The 24,282-nt window shown below is 41.2% G+C and overlaps 1 protein-coding gene across 4 annotated transcripts in view; it reads right to left on the reverse strand.

Annotated features, from left to right (window-relative positions):
- The window catches only part of ARHGAP24 (Rho GTPase activating protein 24), a 224,789-nt gene that overhangs the window by 134,256 nt on the left and 66,251 nt on the right, over window positions 1–24,282 (reverse strand). For all 4 annotated transcript variants that reach the window (XM_074589169.1, XM_074589165.1, XM_074589166.1 and 1 more), the window contains exon 3: window positions 8,527–8,614. In XM_074589169.1, coding sequence (XP_074445270.1) covers window positions 8,527–8,614 — 88 coding nt within the window. The remainder of the gene's footprint in view (window positions 1–8,526; window positions 8,615–24,282) is intronic.

Below are 24,282 nucleotides of genomic sequence, written 5' to 3' on the forward strand. Positions count from 1 at the left end.
TAAAGGGCCTGTTTACGACAGTGAAATCACTGTGACATACACATATGCAAAACAGATCCCTCCTGACTCTCCGCCATAGGTGCACAGACCTAAGCAAATCTAAGCTGTCTTAAATATAAGATAGCTATCCTGCGGAAATGAAATAACATCATCCTTTGGAACTAAAAAATTCATTAAGCTTTGAGGAGTGAAAGCCTACTGCAGCACTAGAAACAAAATAGTTTATTATCCAACCTTTTATGTAAAGGAAGCTTAAAAGAAATCCCTCAAACCCACCTCATGCTCCCTACCGGAACAGTTAATCTGCAGGAAACTTCATTTGCCATATGGTATGCAATTAAAGACATAAAGAAATAAAGAAAAATGCCTGTGGACACCTCTTTTTTTTCTGACTAATGAGGAAATAATTCTAACAATTTCGAAGTTCTGAGAATTAATATTTCACTCCCTTGCAGAGATTCTCTAATAAAGCCACAGGATTTGGGGAAATGCTCTGTAGTCAAAGACTTCACAAGTCCATAAAGTCAGCCTAGAAACCTGCTGAAATACTGCTCACTGTTCTGAGAAAGCAGAGTGAGAATTTCATGCTAGAAAAATGAGACTCAAACATGCTGTGAACAGCAACAACTCAAGTCCTCCAAAATAATGTAAAAATACATCGTAGGGCACTCTCCACAACAGCATTTGGGAGCACTTTCCTAACATCAATTTGTAAAATCTACTACAGACTTGTAAATTACCTGAAAATAATTCTTACAAGAAAAGCTGTGAGGCAAAAGCAGCTAAATCTTTGAACAGTATCATAGAAGTAAAGATTGCCAGAGCATCAAAACTAAGTGCTAAGACAGGACTGTACATGGCGGTCCAATGAAACTGCTTTTGTTTCACATCCTTTCCAGCTGAAGTATTTGGGAAGGTAGCTTAAGTATTTTAAGTACATGTAATATTTTTATTTATATCTTGTCCTTCTACTTGAAGAACCAGAAGTAAATTGTGCCATTGCAGCAATCCGTTTGGCTTGTTTTCAGCTAGTACCACAAAAGGAACCAACACTTCTGTTGCATAGTGTCACTGAAAAACTGCTCTCTGAAAAGATGTTCCTACAGAGCTCATCTAAACAAGAATAAAAATGGTGTGATTTTCCTCAGCAATATGTTTGGGCTTGTTATTTTAACTACAGCTTTCAGGTCCGACAAACTGACCTTAAACAAACAAAAGCGTACAGTGCTGAAGGCAATTCCTGGCTTCTGCAGTCTCCACCATCCAGGACTCAAGGAAGATCTTGTGTTCCCTGACGGGAAAGGAGATAGCCCAGGAGCCATACACAGAAGAAATAAGCAGACACGCAAGTGCAGAAAAAAGGAGCAGCAGAGACTACAAGTAAGTTCCCTGAAATATTGCAGTTATTTCCTAACAGTCTCGATAACCCCTAAGGATGAAACAGTGCCTTATGCTGCAGACACATAACTCGGGGCTGCACTGAGTATGCTTTTAGAGGGATGAACAGACTTTGGTAACTCAGTACTACCAAAGTACAAATTCATTGACACAGATGCATGTGCTGGACTATGAGACTTTGCCAGTGGTGAAAAATACAGCACACACATACAGAGTTTACAAGCAAGGTGAGGGTGACAGAGCACTGGAACAGGCTGCCCAGAGAGGTTGTGAAGTCTTCTCCTCTGGTGATATCCAAAACCTGCCTGGATGCATTCCTCTCCAGCCTGCTCTAGGCTCTTTGGCAGGGGGGTTGGACTAGATGATCTCCAAAGGTCCCTTCCAACCCCTACCATTCTGTGATTCCGTGAATAGATTCCACAAGGAATACCGAAGATCAACATTTGGAAATATATGTTTTAGTTTAAACAGTGCTAATTAAATACTAACACTCATGCAACTGAACAACTCATCAGAGAAAACTTTAGGATATTTGTGTCCCTAGGGGAACTCATGCCTTAGAACAGAGCATGCAAACAGATCACGTGCTGGCAAACATGGTCATGTAAGTAAGCTTGTCTTCAGTGCTGTTTACTCAGGAAATCTGCATGCAATACAGGTCAGGGACAAAGAAATACATGATTCACTAACATTGAAATGGTGAAATACCATTGGAGTGCTGGTCTGGCTTCCTACCCCTGAGGCCAAGCTGTAAAATGATTTCTCACTCTCACAGAGCAGGACATCAGCCACAGCATAAAGATCTCAAAGAACAGCAGCTGGGGAGGTAGCAGTATGAGCAGTTTGGTTTCCAGGATCAAAGCCTAGTCAACGATGAAGCACATTCCTTTGCCCATTCAATAACCATCATCTCTTCTAGGCAATTACCTACATAGTGCCAGATTATTTTGAACCGGTGGTGCTTCCCGAGTGCACCAGGAGACAAGGATTCAAGTGCTGGGAGCTCCTACAAGCATCTGGACATGCCTGGAAAAGCCACAGGCTCCTATGGCAACACTTGTCATGCTGCCCTCACTCAAAATGCCTTCAGGCAGCAACCCTTGGAAAGTCCAGGAGACTCCAAAAAAGACACTCGAGCCCTCTGTGAAAAACACTGGATGAGTCTGAGCTTCCCACATCTCTGTGCTCAGCTCCTCCTGATGCAGACGGGGTGCAGCCACTCAACTCAAGCAGGAATCAAGTCCCCCATCTGCAAATCACCACACATTCAAACTACGGTGTTTTCGTGTGCCTCTGTTCTGCACCTCTGTACCTACGGGTGACACCTAGTTCACTGAAACACAGCTAGGTCACCCGATTCAGTTCTGTGTGAACACAAGTGCCTTTCCCCATTGCACCTGCATACCAAGATAAACACCTCAGGTTTCCTTTAGACAGGAACAAATACACAGAGTGAGATTTTATCTTCTAAATAAAACTAGTAACAATCGGTAAAGAAAACACAATCACTTGAACAAACCTAATCACACAACTTTGCTATATGTACATATTTCCCATTAAAAAAGTCTTTATTTAAACCGTCTTCTGGTTTCTGTTGAGTATGAAATATTCCCAAGTGCGATAGAAGCTCTTATTAACCACAAACATCACTAATCACCTCCTTGTCACACTGACTCCAGTACAGAAAACTGCACAGAAGTGTGGCGTGGGCCTTGTGCTGTACAGGAGACAGTTTCACTCCTGTGAATTAACTTCATCAGCACAGCAAAAGAAAAAAAAGGAATAATTTTAAGTATTAAACCATGTCATGACTTAAGGAATGAACAGAATGTTTTCAAAATGCAAATTAAAGGCATCTGTATTTTAATTACAGCATCAAAACTGCAAGATACTTGTCTCCACACACATTTCTTTCATTCATCTTCAGAGATGGCTGCGCACAGAGAATTAGTTTCATAGTATAAACCTACTCCCACATACATTCTTAAAATAATTTGCATGCATTACCAATAAACAAACACACACACAAGTTTTCAGGCCGCCCACAGACATGATAGACAAAAAGAGGACTTGTCACTATTGCCTTTGGGATTATAACTAAAATTACTTCAACTTTTAATACAGGGAAAACAGAATCCAAGAGCAGCATGAGCTTCAGCGCCATACATTTAACACAACATTCATTTAAGCTGACAAAATAAAAAAAAACCTCTGCAAATAGATCCTGTTGCTATGTAGCTTTTTTCTCATATGAAAGCTAACAAAGGCTAAACAGAACCTTGGCTACAATATACTTTTCTCTATTACACTCAATGAGCTCAGTTTTGTTGCTGTCAGCCTGCAAAACTGACTTTTATATTGAGTCACTAAGAGGATACAGATGACAAACAGCTCCATTACAAAAGGCTGACAATACTTGCCTTGAGAAGCAACAGTGACACGACGACAGTGGCAAAGCTCACTTCATCTTTGCTTAACGTACAGCTGACAACACTTCTACATGCACCGTGGTGCCTGCACAATCAGCCTGAGTCTCAATTTAAATTTCATCCCCCAAAGACAAGTGCTGTGGCATGAAATGTCCTATCTGATTTCCCAAAAGCTTTTTTTTTGGTCACGAATCCTTAGCATAATATCTCACCAGGAAAATTACTCCAGCATGAAGTCACTATAGCTGCATGCTTGTTACCAAGGGGGGAAAAATAAAGATACTGGTGCTACCCTAAAAACATTCAAAACCCCATACTCAGAATTAAGAGCAAGCAAACAGAAAAAAAAAAAACAAACCCATACCTGATTCTCAGGGAGACTCCAGATAAATATTGAAGGCAGCCCAAAAACTAATTGCAAATTACTTTTTAACTTGACTGCATAGAAAGATGGCATAACAAATATTTGGGGGAATCACAACAGCAATCGTGCTCTCCCATCAGCATTGCCCATCAGTTCAGCAGCTGGCACTGCCATCGTCAGCTGTGCTGCCCAAGCTTTTTAACTTGGGCATGAAGGAAGACCCTGGGCTGAGGCTTGGCACATAAAGGCTCAGGCTGGAAGAAAGTCGAGTGAGAGATGCTGACACTTTGAAAACGAGCAATAAACAGTCAAATTATGGTAACAGAAGCAACAAAGATGGTGGCTAAGACTTAACAGTGTACTGGTAACTTAAAACCAGGGCGAAACATTGTGTTTCTGGAGTCTTCCTACAATTTCGGCAACAGCCAGGTACTGTTGCAAAAGCATTCAAAGAGCAGCAAAGTACGGTCTGTGTGTGTACCAAATGTGCTGTACACATCCCACAGGCATCAGTGGTGTTTGGGATCGTATGCAGAAAATGAGTGATCTCTGAGGAAGGTGCCTGAACATGGACAGAAGGGCCTGCCTTCAAAACGTAAATGTTTGACTCTTCAAGCCTTATTCCATTACCATTCCCTACTACCCTGCTGTCAGCCAGATTTCCTCCTGTTGGGAAAAATTACTAGCTGTACCCGAGGGAGTTCTCTGCAGCTCAGCTGTGGCGGATCCCATGCAAGCACTGACCCTCTGGTGCCATACAGCTGCCTGCACGGTTGCACAAGAAGGTTTTCGTGCCTGTACCGTACACACATGTCGGGCCTACAGTTAAAAATTCCACACTAGATGCCAAATTCACACAGACCAGAGGCATAATAAGAACACTCAGGGCGAGCATTATCAGACAGATTATGGTGTAATATGAATTGGGACATATGGAGCACAAGCTTCAGCAAAATCCTTTATATTGATGTCTTCACACGTGATGTGGCATGACAGCCATTTTGAGATGGAAACACCCCAGTTTTGTGCTCTTCCTCAGCAGCACCTTCTAGTTTAACTTGTGGCAGTAACTAAAGCTGCTTCTCCCATGGTCACATCTATCAGAAGGAAAGAGAGCATCATCGCCAAAATCAGTGCCAGTCCATTTCTGTCTGCTCATCTTATCCCCTCCGCGCTCACTGCTGTAGGGCACAGACCCTACTGCAACAAAAGCAACAGCTATAACTATGGAAGTTCAGCTTCTCTCTTTCCCATCTACAACATCCAGAAGAAATACAGACTTAATTTACGAAATGACTGATTGGAAGTCCCATTTCACCTGGAAATTTTAGGGCAGAAAGCATTCTGTGTGCTCTGGGGGGAAATAAAAAAAAAAATTAAAAAGGGCACTTTTTCAATTGAAAAAACTCTCTTCATTTTCAATGGAAACAAGATTTTAGTCAACCCCAGGCTTGCAATGTTAATAATATGTTTCTTTCAATATTTTGAACACATGAAAAAGATGCACACCACAGTGAGAAACTTTTTAAAATGTGATTGATTCAAGCTGGGGTGAGTGTTAAGCAAACCTCACAGATACCATGCTTGCTTTCTTAGCACACTAACCCCTTACTGCACGTAGCTTCCATAATCAAATTCTTTGCCGCATATAAAAGGAAAAATAAAGCTGCACTGTGCTGAGCTGCATCTGCAAATTCCAGTGAGTGACCGGCCTCTTTTAGGTCTCCTTATATTTGTACAACATATCTATACCTCCATGCATCAGTCAAAAGAACTACATGTGTGCCTTGACACCAAGATGGTTTAAGAGCAAGAACAAGGAGGTGAGTTTCAATAAACATTATCCTCTATTTACCCTTTTGAACCGCCATAATGGCAAGGTAAATTAAAAAGTAAAATGGGGATTAACAGAATATACTGAATAAAAACAGTGGGCTAACTGCATGTTGAAACATAGAATTATTTAGGTTGGAAAAGACCCTTAACATCATCAACTCCAACTGTAAACCCAGCACGGCCAAGTCCACCACTAAACCATGTCCCTAAGCGCCACATCTACATGTCTTTTAAATACCTCCAGGGATGGTGATTCAACCACTTGCTTGGGCAGCCTGTTCCAATGCTTAATAGCCCTTTTGGTGAAGAAATTTTTCCTTACATGGAAGAAAAGACTGACCCCCAGCTCATTACAACCTCCTTTCAGGTAGTTGTAGAGAGTGATAAGGTCTCCCTTCGGCCTCCTTTTCTCCAGGCTAAACAACCCTACTTGCCTCAGCTGCTCCTCATCAGACTTGTTCTCTAGACCCTTCACCAGCTTCATTGCTCTTCTTCAGACAGGCTCCAGCACCTCAATGTCTTTCTTGTAGTGAGGGGCCCAAAACTGGACACAGTACTCAAGGTGCAGCCTCACCAGGGCTGAGTACAGGGGCACAACCACTTCCCTAGTCCTGCTGGCTAGACTATTTCTGATAGAAGCCAGGATGCTGTTGGCCTTCTTAGCCACCTGGGCACACTGCTGGCTCATATTCAGCTGGCCGTCGACCCACACCTCCAGGTCCTTTTCTGCCAGGCAGCTCTCCAGCCACTCCGCCCCAAGCCTGTAGCGCCACATGGGGTTGTTGTGACCCAAGTGCACGACTCAGCGTTTAGCCTTATTGAATCTGTATTTACAACTCTTTGGACCTGGCCATCCAGCCAGTTTTTTACCCAGCAAAGAGTACACTTGTGCAAGCCACGAACCATGAGTGGGAAACGGTGTCAAAGGCTTTACTAAGGTCCTGGTAGACAACATCCACAGCCTTTCTCTCATCCACTAAGCGGGTCACCTTGTCATTGAAGGAGATCACGTTAGTCAAGCAGAACTTGCCCTTCATAGACCCCTGCTAACTGCGCCCTTTTACCTGTTTGTCCTGTATGTGCCATGTGATGGCACTCAAGATGATCTGCTCCATAACCTTCCCCAGCACCAAGGTCAGGCCTGTAGTTCCCTGGATCCTCCTCCTGGCCTTTCTTGTAGATGGGTGTCACATTTGTTAACCTCCCAGTCAACTGGGACCTTTCTGTTAGCTGAGATTGCTGATAAATGGTTGAAAGTGGCTTGGTGACCATTTTCACCAGCTCCCTGAGTACCCTTGGGTGGATCCCATCTGGTTGCATAGACTTGTGTTCATCTAAGTGGTATAGCAGGTCGCTAACCATTTCCTCTTGGATTATTGGGGCTTCATTCTGCTCTCCGTCCCTGTCTTCCAGTGCAGGGGGCTGGATACCTCAAGAACAATTGGTCTTGCTATTAAAGACTGAGACTTACTATTAAAGTACCTCAGCCTTTTCCTCATCCTTTGTCACTATGTTTCCCCCCGCATCCAATAAAGGATGGAGATTCTCCTTAGCCCTCCTTTTGTTGCTAATGTGTTTATAGGAGCATTTTTTATTCTCTGTTATGGCAGTAGCCAGATTAAGTTCTAGTCGGTCTTCCCCGCCGGCTCATTTTTCGGCACATGGGGACAGCCTGCTCCTGCACCTTTAAGATTTCCTTCTTGAATAATGTCCAGCCTTCCAGAACTCCTTTGCTCTTCAGGACTGTCTCACAAGGGACTCTGTCAACGAGGCCCCTAAACAGGCCAAACTCTGCCCTCCGGAAGTTCAAGGTAGCAAAGAGAAGGCTAGCAAATCACTTCAGAAATACTTGCAGTCAGGAGACCACTCAGTTGACAGGGTAATGTTCTTGAAACAACTCCACCCCCAGTAAAATAGACAATCAAAAAAAACACAAGTAAAAACAAGTTTAGGGTTCTAAATCAGTGATGCTTGCTGTTGTCACAATCTGCTTATCCACGCACAGTGACCAGGAAGTATTCTTAAGTGATGGCACTGATGTCATCAAGCCCATGTGCTATACTGATAAGCTTTTGATGCTAAGTGATGGATTCCTTTGTTCTTTTGAAAGTGGCCAGACCTACAGCAGACTGGCTGTTCGTGCATCCAGTGTCAGGCCTATAGTCTCGGCAATAAGCGGTCTCACTAAATGCAACAACTACTTCATAACATCCAATATAATCTAAAATAAGTACCAAATACACTTGTACTGTCACTATGCCACTCAGTGGCCCAGCACCTTGCTGTGAACAATCACGCTTTACATTGACACATCCTTTTCCTACGTTGCCTGGAGATGAATGAAAAAATTAGGAATGAAGGTATTAACAAATTAACCATTTTTCTTCCTTAAATTGAATCATTGATCATCTTCAGCTTCTGTTCTGGCAGAACAGATGTGGCCGTTTGTCACTGAGAACAAAACTGCAAAGACTTTTCACATGGAGTAGAATATCCTACCTGGAACAACTTCAAAAAGGAACTTTCCTGGACTTTCTTCATTGCCGGAATGCTCAATTACTCTGTTACCGGGCAGAAAGATGGTACCCTAAAGAAAAAAAACAACAACAAACATGGGATTAAAACTGCTACCATGCTTCTGATAGACTGACACTTCTTTTTTGACTGGGCTATACATAAATATGTGGCGTTGCACTAGGGCAGCTGACCTCCAAAGTGAGACTGAGGAGGGATTATCCCAAAAGCCAACATCATAGATCCCCTTAATTAACTGAGGCATTCAATAGTGGTTTTAGGGTTTTGCATCTCTTGGGGTTTTGTTACTATGAAGATTTTTGTACTAATTCCACTGTGCTGCACGGAAAAATGGGGACTAAAAGAAAGGGCTAGTTTGACCCTGTTGGTGAAAAGCTATGAAGTTGCATGTGTGAGGCAGATGAACTTACCAGCCAGGCTTCCTGGCTAAAGCCAAAGGATACACGTACAGAAGAATAACCTCAATTTGTGGTGTGCATACCCAGTCCCTGCTCTGTGCCCTTTTGCTGTAGCATCCCAGGGAATCAGTACAGAGAAAACATCCCACTTCCACCAACTTTGCCCCCTCCTCCCTCTTTGCCCTGCTGTCACTTCGGATGGATAGGCCACCCCTTTCCTCTCAGAGCTCTTTTTCATTTTCAGATATTACAGCCCCTCCTAGTACTATTTCCTCCTCAGTTAGCAGGCAGTCCTTAGTGAAATTATGATGGGACGGCTGTCCAGAGCCAATTTCAGAGCGGCATCCTAGGAATTGTATCAGGTACGAGCTTTCTATCACTGTTAATTAGAGATAATACTTACTTACCAATATTCTCCAACTACTGTGTAACAGGGCCCCTATCTCCAAAGTAAACAACTTACATAACTTACACGGCTTAAACATAGACTATCTCAAGTTGGAGGGGCCCCATAAGGATCATTGAATCCAACATGGAGCATCATTTTCCATAGTGGTTTCACCAAATGCTGCTTCTAAATACCTGTCAGGCCCCTCACCCAAACAGCAGTAAAGGAAAAACATCAATTCTGATATGCAGTATTTGTTGCTATGGCCTGTAACCTTCATTACAAGCAGAAACACTCACAATTATTAGGAGGGCAAGACAAGCAGAATGTTATAGTCTTCTTGCAAAGAAGATCTTACAAATCAACAGGAAAAAGTCACCTGAAGAAAGTGGTAACAAATGTTTCACAAAAATCAGTATTTGTACCATCTGATGTGGAGACTGAGCTCTAAACCAACTTGCCCGTATATTGCTGTCTGCCAGCAGGTACGCTGTGCCAGCGGAAGCCGAAGACAGGGTCCACAGATATTTTATCGGATCATACAAAAGCACCTGCATGAAACACTATGTTACTTTTTACTGAAAAGAGATGAAACAGAACAGTATTCTGCTGAGGTGGTATTAGCAGCAAGCATTAGCAGTTGTGGGCAGCTTTCCCTACTCACTGCATATACAGATGCATTATAACCATTAAGTACCTTGGTCCAATAGCTCTACTGGAAGCTATTTTCCTTCGTTCCTGCTACAAGAAGCGACTATTAACAGTTGTCACATGCCAAAGCCTTCTGTGAAATACTTTATTAGGTAAGAATAGTATCATAAACAAAAAAGATTATATGAATGGGAAAAGCTGTCACAAAATAGCTCAACTTCTCATATAACAGCTGGAGAAAAAACAGCAAATATATGGAATAAATTTTTCTGAGAATTATGGCAGACCAGGAATAAAAATATCTAAAAAAGATTCTTAACTACATGTATTTTATGTCACATGTAATAGGCCATTAAGACTGCTATAATTTTCTTGCCCGGTATAACTTCCAGCTGGAGCTGGTTTTACCTAAAAAAAGCTCCACCCAGCACACAGGACAAGCAGATCAGAGTCTTCACGCTGGAGTACATTTCACTGCCTTGGGAACTTGTGTCAGTGAAGACATACAACATATTTACACTAATTATATGTCTTGCTATTCAATTAAGCAAAAATACAAAATTAAAGAGACCTAGCCTACAGCACTGTCAACTAAAATCAATTTACAAGACAGTAAATGAAAACTGCATTCAACTTTGCTGTCAACTCATTAGCGATAGACATGCTGCAGTCTCATTACAATGCGGTGCTTTCTGATTCTTTGATGTAAAGCCTCTACAGTGAGCTGTCTTAACGACAGATTTTTGAGAACATAAGAACAAAACAGTCATAATATTTATAACCTTAGCACCTTCATTTCATAGACGAAACCTATTTCAACTACTAAGATGTGAAGCCTAACGCCACACATGCCAGTTAAGTTTATATGAAGGAAATCCACACAGCAACACCATACAGAACATTGCTGTGGAATAAAAAGAAAACATGTCCTCAAACGGCAATCTTATTTTAATGTCTATTTTCAGAACTATTATTGGAAACATCGGTGCATGTGAGACACTTAAAAATATACATTTATGTGGGGTTTTTTTTTTCAATAAGAGAATAGCTTTGTTTGTGCAACATGCACCTGGATGCCCCAGACTAGCGGGGAAAGCCTAAGAGAGCAATTGCAGCTCTTTCACTTCCCATTCTGTCTGCTTTCACACCCACCATACAGCCACACTTCCTCTTCATTAAGTTTTGTAGTTATCTACATAACTGTACCAAGGCTATCCGGAGTGTCCCTTTGCTTAAGTTTCTCAGCAGTTTGTTTCACACAAGCAGGCCAACAGCCAGGGAACACATTTGTACTGTAAAAAAAAACCCCGCGGCCCCTCGTGTGGCACAGCCCCGGCTGCTGGGTATTTGATACGAGCAGGGGGACCCCAGTCCCCACATCACTGTCGGGCCCCTTGTTGGGCTCAGTTGTCTTTCTGGGCCCTTAAGGTGCAACATGTGGCCCATCCTTACAGCTTGGATAATCTAAAGAGCATGGACTATCACAGAGCTGCAAAGTTTCAACAAGCTAAAGCGCTGGTTTTCCCCTTGAGTCTCTAATTCCAGGGGGAAACAAGAGAAAACCAACTATATGGTCTAAGATAGCTAACAAGATAGTAATTTGCACATGAAGGATGAAGGTGTTTTCCAGAGGAAATACATGTTTTGACTTGGGTATCAGTGCATGTAAATGTTCCATAATTAGAAAACTTCACATTTCTTCATATCAAACCATACAAATCATTCAAAACTGTTTGAAAAAACATCTCAACATAAGACTAAAGATTGGACCAGATTAATATCCTGCTTTCAAAAAAAGAAAGAAAAAACCATGGTGCTGGCAGGGAACAAGACACAGTCTATAGAAATATAGAAAAATGGGAGTGGGAGAAAAATGTGGCCCTGATCCAAGACCCTTCTCCTCCCCTTGCCATTCTGTCTGCAGTCTGTGCTTCCACCAGGTCAGCAGCATTTTACAGAGCTCCTGCTGTGATAAACCCGGGTTGTTTTTCAGTTTCCAGCAATTCTGTCCTTACCAGCGCAGTTCTGTTTCTCTAGCTGAGCACTGAGGGTGACTCATAGGATGAAGGAGAAGTTTGGGTTGCTCAAGAAGCATTAGCCTTTTCCCTAACCAAGTACCAAGCCCACTTTCAAAGAAGCTTCTCACACACATGGCTTTCGCTAAAGTACACTATTGCTTCAAACCAAAGATCACCTAAATAGCAAAACAACAACATTTTTGTTAAAATTATAAATCTGCAAATATGCAGCCTTTAACTGAAGAAAAATTACTACTTGGTTAACAAAGTGCTGGATAAAATACTGCAGTGCAGCAGCAATGACATAAATCTACTTTACATTACAGTCAACAGCATTACAGTCTTGCGCAAAGAGATGTTTTATCCCACAACAGTCCCCTGCAACACCTTCAGCGCCATTCCCAGCTGAACTTCACGAGGAAGCATGAAAAAGGAGACAGGATGGCCACCACACAAGTGTTTCATGGCAACCAACTGACAGATGGTTATTTCTGTTTTGCACACTCTGTGTAACACCCTAACAGTGAAGCAACCCTGCGCCTCTTGCTTTCTCTTTCCCATTACTCCTCCCCAGCTATACTTTCCCCAGCCTTGTTTGAACTTCGTTTTCTGAAGCTGTGTTTAAGAGATACCAGGTTTTCCCCGAGAAAGCTTATGATACAAGGAATTTCCATGCCTTTAAGATGCTGACTGGCAACTATGAAGACACTTACATGATTTTCAATACCTCTGTATGGATTTTACTCAAAAAGCATGTAGATACATGAGGAAATTAACTGCTTTCTTGCCAAAATAATGTATTCAGCATTTATCCTAATAAAACTCTCCAAGGTTTAACTAGTCTATTTGCTTGCTCACAGTTTGTCCTGCCACCCCTTAAAAAAGTTACTTCAGAAGTCCACAGTATCAGCAGTTATATCAGATGTTCTTCTTGCCCTTCCAACTTTGATGATTTATCAGAGATCATTGAATTCTACTTCAGCTGTCAAGATAAGTGCTGCATTTACATATCTGTTTTTCTTGTTTCATGGGAAACTCTTCCCAGGATTTTTCTTCTGGTACTTCTGAAAAGTTTCAATTAACTTAGAGGATCTTCACATAGTTTCTTCCTCTTTGTCTGTTGCTAGAGGTTGGGTAACTCGTTAACCACGACACAGAAGTGGCTGTGTTGGTTTGGCAGCAAAAGTTTCCAGGATTTTAACCCCGCCAGAGTGCAGCCCCTGAACAAACACAGCCCAGCTACTCATGCCTCTCTGCAAGAAGGCTCACAAATCAGCTCAACTTTGTCCCTTAGAAGAAAAAAGTTCCTCAAAAACAGTGCTAAGAAGGTCTGCAGCCCGCAATCAACTACTATTCCCCATGCCAAGTCCTCTCCCTCCCTAGATGGTGCCAGACTGAACTACTTCACGGCTCTTATAAAAGGTTTACTCAGAGAGGGAGGAAAGGGTAGACAAGAATCAGCTTTCAGAGAGGCAGGAAGGTCATCAGCTAGGAACGAGGCAACTGATGGGGAGGATTTTTGGGTACACATGCCTGTTAAATGACTTAGCCATGTACAACACAGCGCTGTTGTACAGTTTCTTTTGTTGCTGTTGTTGTTTCTGGCAAGTCTGGAGTGTCATATTTAAGAACATCTGCACACTTCAACTTGGATGGTATCTTTGGCTGAAAAATACTACATTTAGTGGATAGTACTCTCAGCGTCACTAGTATTTACAAGGTCGCAGCCTGAAAGGCATCCACTGTATTTTACAGTAAAGCCTGTTAATCAACCCAGATTAAATAATATACTTGATATGTATGCACATACATACATATAAATTTCTACATGTACATACGGACGTGTACATGTACTGTGAATTGTTAAACAAGTGATGTATAGCAAAGAAGGATAAAGTGAGCAAGTAAATGATATCAGTTAACTATAAATCCTCATTCCTCACATAACTACTGTTTTTGCCTTTGAACTATCACAAAAATAGATTAACTCAAGTCCAAGAGAGCCCTTTGCACTGTGAGGAATCCACACAAGGTGAGGAGGAAAATTTATAGCACAGGCAGAAATCCAGTTATACTGAGGTCAATAATGAAATGTTAATACAAGATATAATTATAAGAGAATGAAGGAACCAGATGTTCTCCTATAATATTTTTTATTATTATAAGATAATAAGATTTTTCAATTTTTTATAATAAAAGAGTGGATTTTTATACCACTTAAGCAAGGAAAGCTCTGGAAGAAGTACAATTACCACAGGAGATGATGCAGTCTTTGTCTTGCAGTTACTGCAGCCATTTACAGTTTTGCAGTATGCACAGGGAAAGAACCACAAGCGCTATCCTATTTGAGGCATCCAGGAGAAGGCGGGGGGGGGACTATTCAGATTTTAGCGTGTGTAATGTGACAACATTTTTGATGTGTAACATGCCAACGATGAAGACTGAGGAGGACAGAGAAATTACAAAAGAAACAGGTTTGGCTGGACAAAATTCAGTCAATACACAGCATACATTTTCCTGGCATAAATTCCATTGCATTTGATATGGAGCACCTCTCCTATGAGAACTGGCTGAGAGAGTTGGGGTTTTCAGCCTGGAGAAGAGAAAGCTCTGCGGAGAACTTACTGTGGCCTTCCAGTAATTAAAAGAAAGATGGGGACAAATTTTTTAGCAGGGCCTTTTGTGATAGCATAAGGGGTAATGGCTTTAAACTAAAAGAGGGAAGACTTAGCCTAGGTATAAGGAAGAAATTCTTTACAACAGCTGTAGTGAAACACTGGAACAGGTTGCTCAGAGAGGTGGTAGATGCCCCGTCCCTGGAGACATTCAAGGTCAGGTTGGACGGGGCTCTGAGCAGCCTGATCTAGTTGAAGATGTCCCTGCTCGTTGCAGGGGAGGTTGGACTAGATGACCTTTAAAGGTCCCTTCCAACCCAAGCTATTGTATGATTCTACGACATTTCCTATGTCATGCCCCACTATGTTAACACATTACTCCAGCTTGTTACCATTGAAGAACAAGAATTGTCATTCAGTTCTCAGAAATTCTGCAGACAGGAGTATAAAGGAGATTTTTCCTTTAGGAAATGTTGAAACCTACCTCACAGCTTAATTTTCTAAAGAAGTAGTAAATTCACCTCTGTGGTGGTGAATACCACGTGTACTGTTTGCTTGGCAATGAGCACCAAAACATTTAATCTGACATGAGAGACAGAGTTGGCAATTTTACTAGGATATGTTTACAGTTTCTTTAAAGATTTTTCTCTCTTTCTCTCCTGCTACACATTTCACTTAATGGCTGAGTGCTTCTCTGCTTGAGAGAAACTTCTCTCCTCAAGAATGAAGCAATCTTGGCTCGAGCAGCCACTAGAAAAAACTCCCTTTTTTGTTCCACGAGAGAAAGAAAGCTCATACCAAGTTAAGCTGTAACACAATACCAAAAAAAACCCCAGAGGCTAGATACAGGCATATTGCATCATGGTTTTCTTTTTTTCTAGTAAGGGCAAGAGAGAAGAGTGACCATTTCCTAATCATGTCTGAGATAGTGTCTGAAATTTAATAATTTCAGCTTTTGCCTGATAATAATATATATTTTGCCTAATAAGCTTTTGCCTCTTTCTGAATCTGTTTCCCAGCACCAACCTCTACCTTACCGTTGAAAGTAAGACTGAACATGCTCTCTTCCCACCTCTAAACTCTGCCTGCTATTTTAAAAAGTTTCAGACAGATCTTGGATTAGTACGAAGCAGCTTTCCTGTCTAAAGCAGATTTACTGTGGTATCTAGAGAAGCTTGAACACCTCTATTTTACCCACCCTCTCCTGGCTTCTCCCTAATGAATGAGCTTATCCAATTATATGTCACCAGCTTCTGTCAGAAACATCGCTCCTCCTCCAGAGATGTGCTTTTCTTTCCCAAGTTTGTCACAGGGGGGTACAAGGAGCTGGGGAGATAGTTACAGGGGGTGAGCCAATTCACGAGTAACGCTCTTGAAAGTTACCTTGGGCCTGAAGGCGCGGTGTGCACCTGCTCCCACACAAGCACTTCCAGAAAGAGTAATTAGGACTGTGCCTCGGGAGCAGGGACTGAGCTCATTTAACAGAACAGGACAGGTCACAAGGCCCAGCGACTGACAGATGTTGTGGGAGCTCTACAATACAGGGTGCCTTCCTGGGGAACCCACTGCAGTTGCCATGTCGCTTACAGAAAGGACCCTGTGGTATTTTCTGAAGGCAAAGAAAAAGGAGACGTATAAATAAATTTGGAGACTGCATTGAATTTAAGGACTCATGACTACAAGCTAAGCTCATTATTAGATGCATGCATGGAAGTTTTGATAAAATTAGGCTTTGTAATGATCATTAAATTTTGATCAATAGACAACCATGAGACTGGGCATTACTGAATTATAGAAGAAAAAGGCAGCTATGAGAAATCTTATTTCCAGTAGCTCTGCTCAATAAGAAATTTAGCTTATTATTAGATAAAACTGTTTTCCCAAGGAAAAAAAAAAAACAAACAAACCAATAAAACACAAAGCATCAGAACACAGAGGACCAAGTCTTACTTTATAGATCTCTTCTGCAAAGGAAATTTACTGACTTCTAGTCCTGGGAACATCTAGGCCAAAACAATGCAATTATTCCCCAAAAAGATGATATTTTCAAGTATGGCCTCTCATTTATATACAGAGCTCTCCAGTGAGTCTTGACAGAAACAGCAACACTGTGAGAGAATGTAGCATATATGATTAAGCAGGTTAAATCAAGTCAGTCATTAAATACTGAACTATACATGTTTCAAGATAAGATTCAGAGGCAAAAAGAAGGCCCTAAACCTGAACCTTCTATTACATCTTTGTTTTCCTTTCTTATTTTGAAGAGGTGGGCAATCCATGGTCACTGCACACAGTTGCCTCACTTCCAAGGGTCAAATGGATATCATTTATACACTCTAATTGGTTTAAATCCCACAGATGATGGAAAGGATTAGGATCTAGTTCATGATGGACAGAAAAACATTCAGTTACCGGAACTGCTAATGATAATCAAGCACTTTGCTGGTTCTCATTCTGAATTATGCTTTCACATTGCAGGAGGATTAATTTAGGGGGAAAACAGTCTGTGGAAACACTAACAACACTACAACCTTGTCAGAAAAAATACAGCCGGATAATTATGGTTGGCTTTCAAAGCAGATTGTCAAAACCTGACCCACTGTAACGGTTGACAGATGAATATAGGCAATAGATGTCACGACACTTAAAGGAGTAAATGTCACCCTGGAGCACAGCCGATGGAGCAACAAATAACTCGTCTGTTCACCTCTGAGCTGAAACAGCCCCAGCCTGAACACTAGGCCCAGCCGGGGCCCTGCGCTGGCAGGTGGGTGCAGACCCAGCACAGGGAAGGCAGAGAAACCAACACAAGTGATGAGAGCACTAAAAACCGCAACCTCTCTCTCCAAGCTAGTCAGTGGGACAAACGGAGTTGAAGCAATTTGCTCCAAAAAACCCATGTGCTCCAGTGCGGCGGCTTGCCATCCTTTTCTGAAGATCATCATCAAGGACTAAAAGAAAAAAAGAATAATCCCAGACAAATAATAATCAAATGAAATCCATAATTAAGATTTTACCATTTCTAAGTCCCAGGAAACTCTGCCAGAGAGGCCTTTGCAGGGTAGGGAGCTGACTCAGGTGTCCGCGGCAGGTTCACAGGGGACCCTGCTACACCCACCAGCAGGAACCCTGCAGACACTCCAGTTTAGCACCAGAAGAAATCGCCTTTTACTACCACTTACTATCACAGTTACCCTATCATAGAGTCAGAAAAACAGCAGGGGCTAAAACCATGGTCAGGTAAATCCCAGGTGGAGGTCAGACTGCTTCTGACTGTCAGAAATAACCGACCAATTTCAAAGTTCCTAATTAAGATCATTATCTTTCTCCCTCCCCTCAGCACCACACCCCACCCACCCCGGCCTTCTCTTCAGCGTTTCTTATTGGCTTAGCTTACAGTAACAGTCTTGCTTATGACAATTTACACTACTCTGCCTCTTTTAAAACCTACCAAAACAAGAGAAATAATTTTTAAATATATAAAAACCACCTTTGTTCTCTAGGTCCAGTGTGAACAGGAGAAGAAATAGTAAACAACTGGAGAGCTCAGCCTTGAGAGACTGAAGTCTTCAGCCCTGAAGCACTTCAAATACAGATAAAGACAACTATCTATCAGGAATTACTAACATAAAACTGTTCTTGCCTTGAGACAAGGGATGATTCACATCAATTTGTCTGGGTTTTTGTTTGTTTTATGACTTCCGTGTTGAATTTAAGAAGTAAAATCCTTTCCAAGCCCAACACACAGAGGTGGTTTTTTTTCCAGGAAAGCTATATATGGCGAAGCAGCTCACCTGAGGACAATTCATTTACAGGTCAGTATGCAGTGAAGGTTGAAGTTGCTGCAGATTTCCTAGAAACTACACATAAAGTGCAACTTTTACAGCATAAGTAAAGAAAGGTGGCAGACAGAGACATGGAAATGGGAATATGATTCCACTGAAGGAAGTCGTTTCTTCTTTTCCTGTGCAAATATTCTTGTTGGCTTTTGGCTAGCAAGAATACTCAGTGGAGTTTGCCTGTCCTATGCAAGTTACCATCTTGCAGTTTTTTATTGAAGAAAAAAAAACTTAGTTTCTCATGGAAAAACTTTAGAGCTTAATGGCACAGGTTATCTTTCTTTGCAAGTTTTTTAATGCCTATATTGCTTGTTGTTTTAACATTTATACTGTTTATATTTTGTCTATGTAGTGAATGTTTTACGAGCATGGCTTATAAGTGCTTCTGCACTACAAATACCACATTGACACAAATTAAATAGCTCATTCAGCTTTCCGGCACCTAGTGTAAGATACTCTGTCTTTGTCTAAGGGATTACACTAATTAGCAGTGATCCTATCTCACAGAGACTGGGGTCATGTCTTCTGTGCTATCTGAACAATTAACACAACCGGAAAACTCTGATTCACTGATTACAAATTACTTCTCAAACAGTATAATTTGTGTACAGTAGTTTTTTTCCAGGTTTTACCTTCAGTTCAGCATATTAGTCTGCTTCTTCCATTCTGTGATACTGTTTCCAATTTATAACTGTTCTGAATCACTCACTTTTATAGCTTTTGCAAATGATCTAGCTGTTTCTTAATCAAAGTATTAGTAATGTGTTGAAAAGTATCTTTAAATATTTTTATTATGCACCCTAAATATTAAGCAGAGAATTCTGGCTAATTAAAAGCTGCCTTAGGAACCGAACTTTGATACTTGATGGATGCAAGCATACAAAACACTGACATGGTTTATAAACATATCAAGTTTGCTATGGAAAGCTGCTGATGCTTTTGGCAAGATGAAGGTGTTCTATAAACTAGACTCTTGGGCAAAATAGATACCTACATAAATATATCTATGAATTAAAACATACTTTCACAACTTGGGGTGGAATTTTGGAGGGACAACATAAATCAAACACTTGTTATGTTCACTCAGAAGTTACTGCATGGTGCTATAGCTGCCTCAATGCTTTCCCATGTGCTGGGAAGAAAGGATGGAGGAGCTTTGTAGAATACAGGTCTTGTAGGTTTCACTGTACCAAAAAAAAAAAGTTTTCCATTTTTCCATTACATTTATGTAAGTCTGCTCAGAATACAATCATTGGATGTGTTTTTCGAGGACAACGCTTAAATTACTAGCTATGTAGGAAAGAGTACCAGATATCCCCTAACTTAAATAATTACAAAATCAAGGCAGGATTAAGTGGGAGCTGGTTTAGGTCAAGTACCAATAGATCACAACAGCCCCTAACCTCCGGACAAGTTCAGAACACGTTTTTTGTGTACACATGGTTTCTTCATAGTCCTCAACTTGCACCCTGCATTCAGGGATCTGTCAAGTTGCAGCAAGACCATGAACTGATCTGGATCACAAAATCAGCCTTGGATAATGCAAAAACCACTCAAGGACCACCACAAACAAATCCTCTCAGTGCTAGTTTAATTGACCTATTGTTTCCCCTTGGAAATCCCTTTCCTATTTACCTCCTTTGACAGCCAGGACAAGAAGGCCAGTTTGCTATTCCAGGAGGAATTTACAAGGTACATGATGAAAATTATACAGTCATAGGCTACCACATCCTGGAAGTGGTACTCTAACCATGTAAAAAAAAAAGCCCACTTTTCCAGCCTTTATCTCAGCAGTTTGACTATAAGGACACTATGGGAGACCATACCAAAACCTTGATGAATCTGAGCTATACAGTTGCTCCCTCCATATCCAAAAGGCTCCGGAAGGACTCACTCCTGGACCTTACCAGGGACTGCAGGGAGGCTGAACTTTTAAATTAAAGATGTCTTTTAAAAATAGTCATTATTTTTCAAGATTATGATGTCTCAAAATAGCATTTACTTCAGTGAGAATAAATAAGATATTCGTAATTTGGATTTTTACTCACTTCTCCTAATAAGACTGAAGGTATTTTACAACATTCTGTAAAGGTACATCAAGAATAACTGATGTTATTCTTGGGTACTTGGGTTTATTGCACCTTTTTATGGGTTTTCATATTGAAGTACAAAACCATCATTTATACGCTTTTCCATAAGACAGTGTGGCAAGCTTTCTGCAGACCTGTTGAGGGCAGGGGGGGTATCTTGCAGAGTGCCAGACAGTCTAGAGTAAAAATGGATTCAGGGTGACTGGAGGCCAACATTATTAACTGCACTGTGGCAGCTGCTCTGTTCCACACCACATTAATATAAATAGTTTAGATTCCATGTTGCTATTTTAATAAATTACCAAAATACAAATGACCATGAAGTGGTCTTCACAGTCTGCAGGAGACCGCAGTATCCCTTACAAAAACAGAGGACGAACTACCAATTTATGCAAGAGGAGAAGCTAAGACAAAGTTCACACAGCAGGTGAACAGAAACAAAACTCCAGGTTTTCTGGCAAGCACACCAATACTTTCGCCACCGGACTGCTCCCTGCCTGGAGTTATTGTTGAAAAGGGGCCTTTCCTCCAACTAACAAGAAAAAATAGTTCATACCAGTCATCTGCTGTCAACGCTCTGGAATCTGCTTGTTTCAAAGAGAGAGCGCTCCTGAAATTTTAAGCATTTTTAGATGCACATTTATTTCTGTTGCAGACATATTTTCTTCAAAGTGAAAACACAAGGCAAAGATGTCAAATCTGGTAGTCCACCAATCTGCAAGTAAAAATGTTTACTTTGGAGCCTCACCAAAAGTGGCCCCATTTTCTGGCATGCTCAGAGCTATAGAGCACACTGACTACAGCTGAAGGCTGGGATCATCATGGGAAACCGAGGTACTGATTAGGACATGGCAAGAAAAAGGGAGGGGGTATCTCGAATTTAGAATTGCTTGTGAGAACTGTCACATTATTCTGTCTCATGGGACAAAATGTAGTTCAGCCAAAAGAAAAACAGAAAAGCTCCTGAATTCCAATACCACACTCGAGCCATTGGCTCAAGGCTGTTTCAACAGGCTACTTCAAAGCCTGCTGAAGTCAGAATAGACAATGAAGGTAATTAATGAGGTTTCATTATTATTTTTTAAGGATTTAATTTTACCACTCCTCTGCTGCTACCCAATGGCTATTGTTGACTGTGTCCATTTGCCTAGGTACCTCACAAATTTCTTCATGCTTTTCTCCCTTCCTATTCTACATCCTTACCTACTGCATTTACTTTTTCTAGTACGTTTCTGCCTTCTACATCCCTTCTACAACATCAGAGAGCTTCAGTCTGGTCATTGCATAGCTTAACTAGAAGTTGAGTATTATCTACTCAGCCAGAAGTGTTCTCCACATCCACAGTAAAACTGTTGATGTGGAAACTGTTGCCAATCTAAGGCCTTAAGCGACACACGTAACTCATCGGTGGTAAAAAACCAGCACGTAACTTGTCTACAGGCTCACAGGATGGCATTTGTCCTTATGCAGATGTTTCAAGTCTGACATACTCCACATCTAATTCCCATCTGAAAACAGGCTGCAGAAAGGAGACTTGGGTGAACTCTTCTGCTGCAAAAAAAAAACCCCTCCTCTAAGCCCTGTCTTACAGGGCTTAATGGAATCAAAGGCTTTCTCATACACAAGAGGTATAACATCCTAGTAAATTTTTGGTTTACTCTGAGAAACATCATCTTCTATTTAGAAAACCCAAAGGAACTAATTTCCCATTAATTTCATGGCACAACATGAGCGTGAGCATCCTTCAGCTCTTGACAAAACACTGTCTCCCTGTGGCTTTGAACAAAAAGCCCAGCTTCATAGCTGAGCTCTACAAAAGCCACATTTAAGATTTAATAGTCTTCTTCACCAGTTTGCTTCAATTCTACTTAAAACACCACAGTTGCTCCACTTAAAAGCATTTTCTAAACGGTATCTCAGAGTGCCTGAGATAAGGGAAGTCTCAGCAAAGGCAAGTGACAGCATTAATTTGACTTTTTCTGTTAAATAAAGAACAGTTCATTAAAATCTTTAACAGGTGGCAGGTTTGGCAGCTCTACTGCGTGTAGGTTCTAGACAGATTTATCATGCCTTTCATTTTAAAACATTTATGTGAACGCATTTGCTGAGATAAATTATCTTGTTCACAAAAGCATCCTGATTAAGGCTGCTGGTTTAACTGTTATATCAAACTATGTTGTAAAAACGTTAGCATCAATTTTGACAACCAGCATCTCATATTTATAGCTTCGAAGTTCTATTCATTAGTTTCCTATTCCAGTTCTGGTAACTTTTACATTTTAATTGACAATTGTCAAGGAAATACTGAACACAAACTGGTTAACTCATTTCATGGAGCTGGAGGGATACCCAAGTGAAGCAGACAGTTGCAGGTGAACTGCTTCTGAACATGCCCCATAGCAATCCAAGAAGAGACATCTAGACTCACAGGCAGATTTTGGAGTTGGATAGGGGGTTGATATGAAATGTTGCTTTTATGGAAAAGCAAGATTTCAACCACTCCAAGGGTTTTCACTGAACAGCTGTCCTGGGAAACATCTGTCTAAAGGAAAAGGGATTATGCTGCTATGATTTCCCATTTTTACTCAGAAACTCAGTTTTTTGTGTATGCATCTGGATGCACAAAAGCCAGGCACAATTCCCACCTTTTCCAATGGGCACCCCAAGCAGACATCCCTCCTGTGGGACAGGTCAGGGGAGACTGGGTGCACATAACCCCTAGGAACAACGAAGGGGTTAACCACTCCCACTGCAGAGGAAGAACACCAGGGCCTCACATCCCAGACCCCATCCAGCCCGCTTAGGAACCTTTCACAAATGCTTGCCATTTAGCCTCACAAACATTTAAGTATGCATACTATGAAAAACTAGTCCAACACAGAGACCCACCAAGTGATAGCCTAAACCTAAAAGGCAGAAAACTTTGGTTCAAACTCATTTTTCTCCCTGCATCAGCAGAGATATCTGAAGAGAGGCTTGGAGCTCTGCAGAATGAAGCACGTTATCATTTCTACTGCTACAGTCCGTGGTCGCAGCCCCGATCAAGAAGTGGGACCCCCTGGAATACACTTAGTACAAACAGAACAAAAAAGCTCTCCAGCCCGAGAGCTCCCTTGAAGTGCAAGATGATGAACATTATAGTCACTCAAACACAAACAGTGGCAAGTTCATTTGAAGCAACAATATCCATCTATTTTTAGCAAGGTTTGTGTTAGGGAACAAAAGGCTATTTTCCACAACTTTGTATTAGAAACCCCCATCTCTAAACCACCTCCTTTCTCATAAGAAGAGTTTGTATCAATGATCACTCCAGGGAAGCTATTCTTTCTTTCTTTTCTTCCTTTTCCTTCCTTCCTCTATCTTTCTTTCTTCTTTTTTTTTCCCTCTTTAAAGCAGAGATCAACTGATAAGATATTATTTCACTCCAGGGGATTCAGTAGATTTTCATTTTGAAACATAAATTTGTACTACAATTTCATGAATTCCCTCCTGAGTATAAGATAAAGGCTCGTGTTCCCATTTACACAAAGGTTAAAAAAGCTTTGAGTGCTGAGAAGAATTTAGGATAAAGAAAATTATTTTCGAACACAAATGGCTTTATCATCTACGAAAACCAAGGCAAGTACCAAAGCCTGCAAATGCTCCTGTCTGATATTTGGTACGCAGTCGTCGTCACTGAGTTTCAGAGCATTTTAATGGATACACAGCTGTTTCGTACCAT

This window comes from Larus michahellis, chromosome 5 (assembly GCF_964199755.1).
Source record: "Larus michahellis chromosome 5, bLarMic1.1, whole genome shotgun sequence".
Lineage (NCBI taxonomy): Eukaryota > Metazoa > Chordata > Aves > Charadriiformes > Laridae > Larus > Larus michahellis.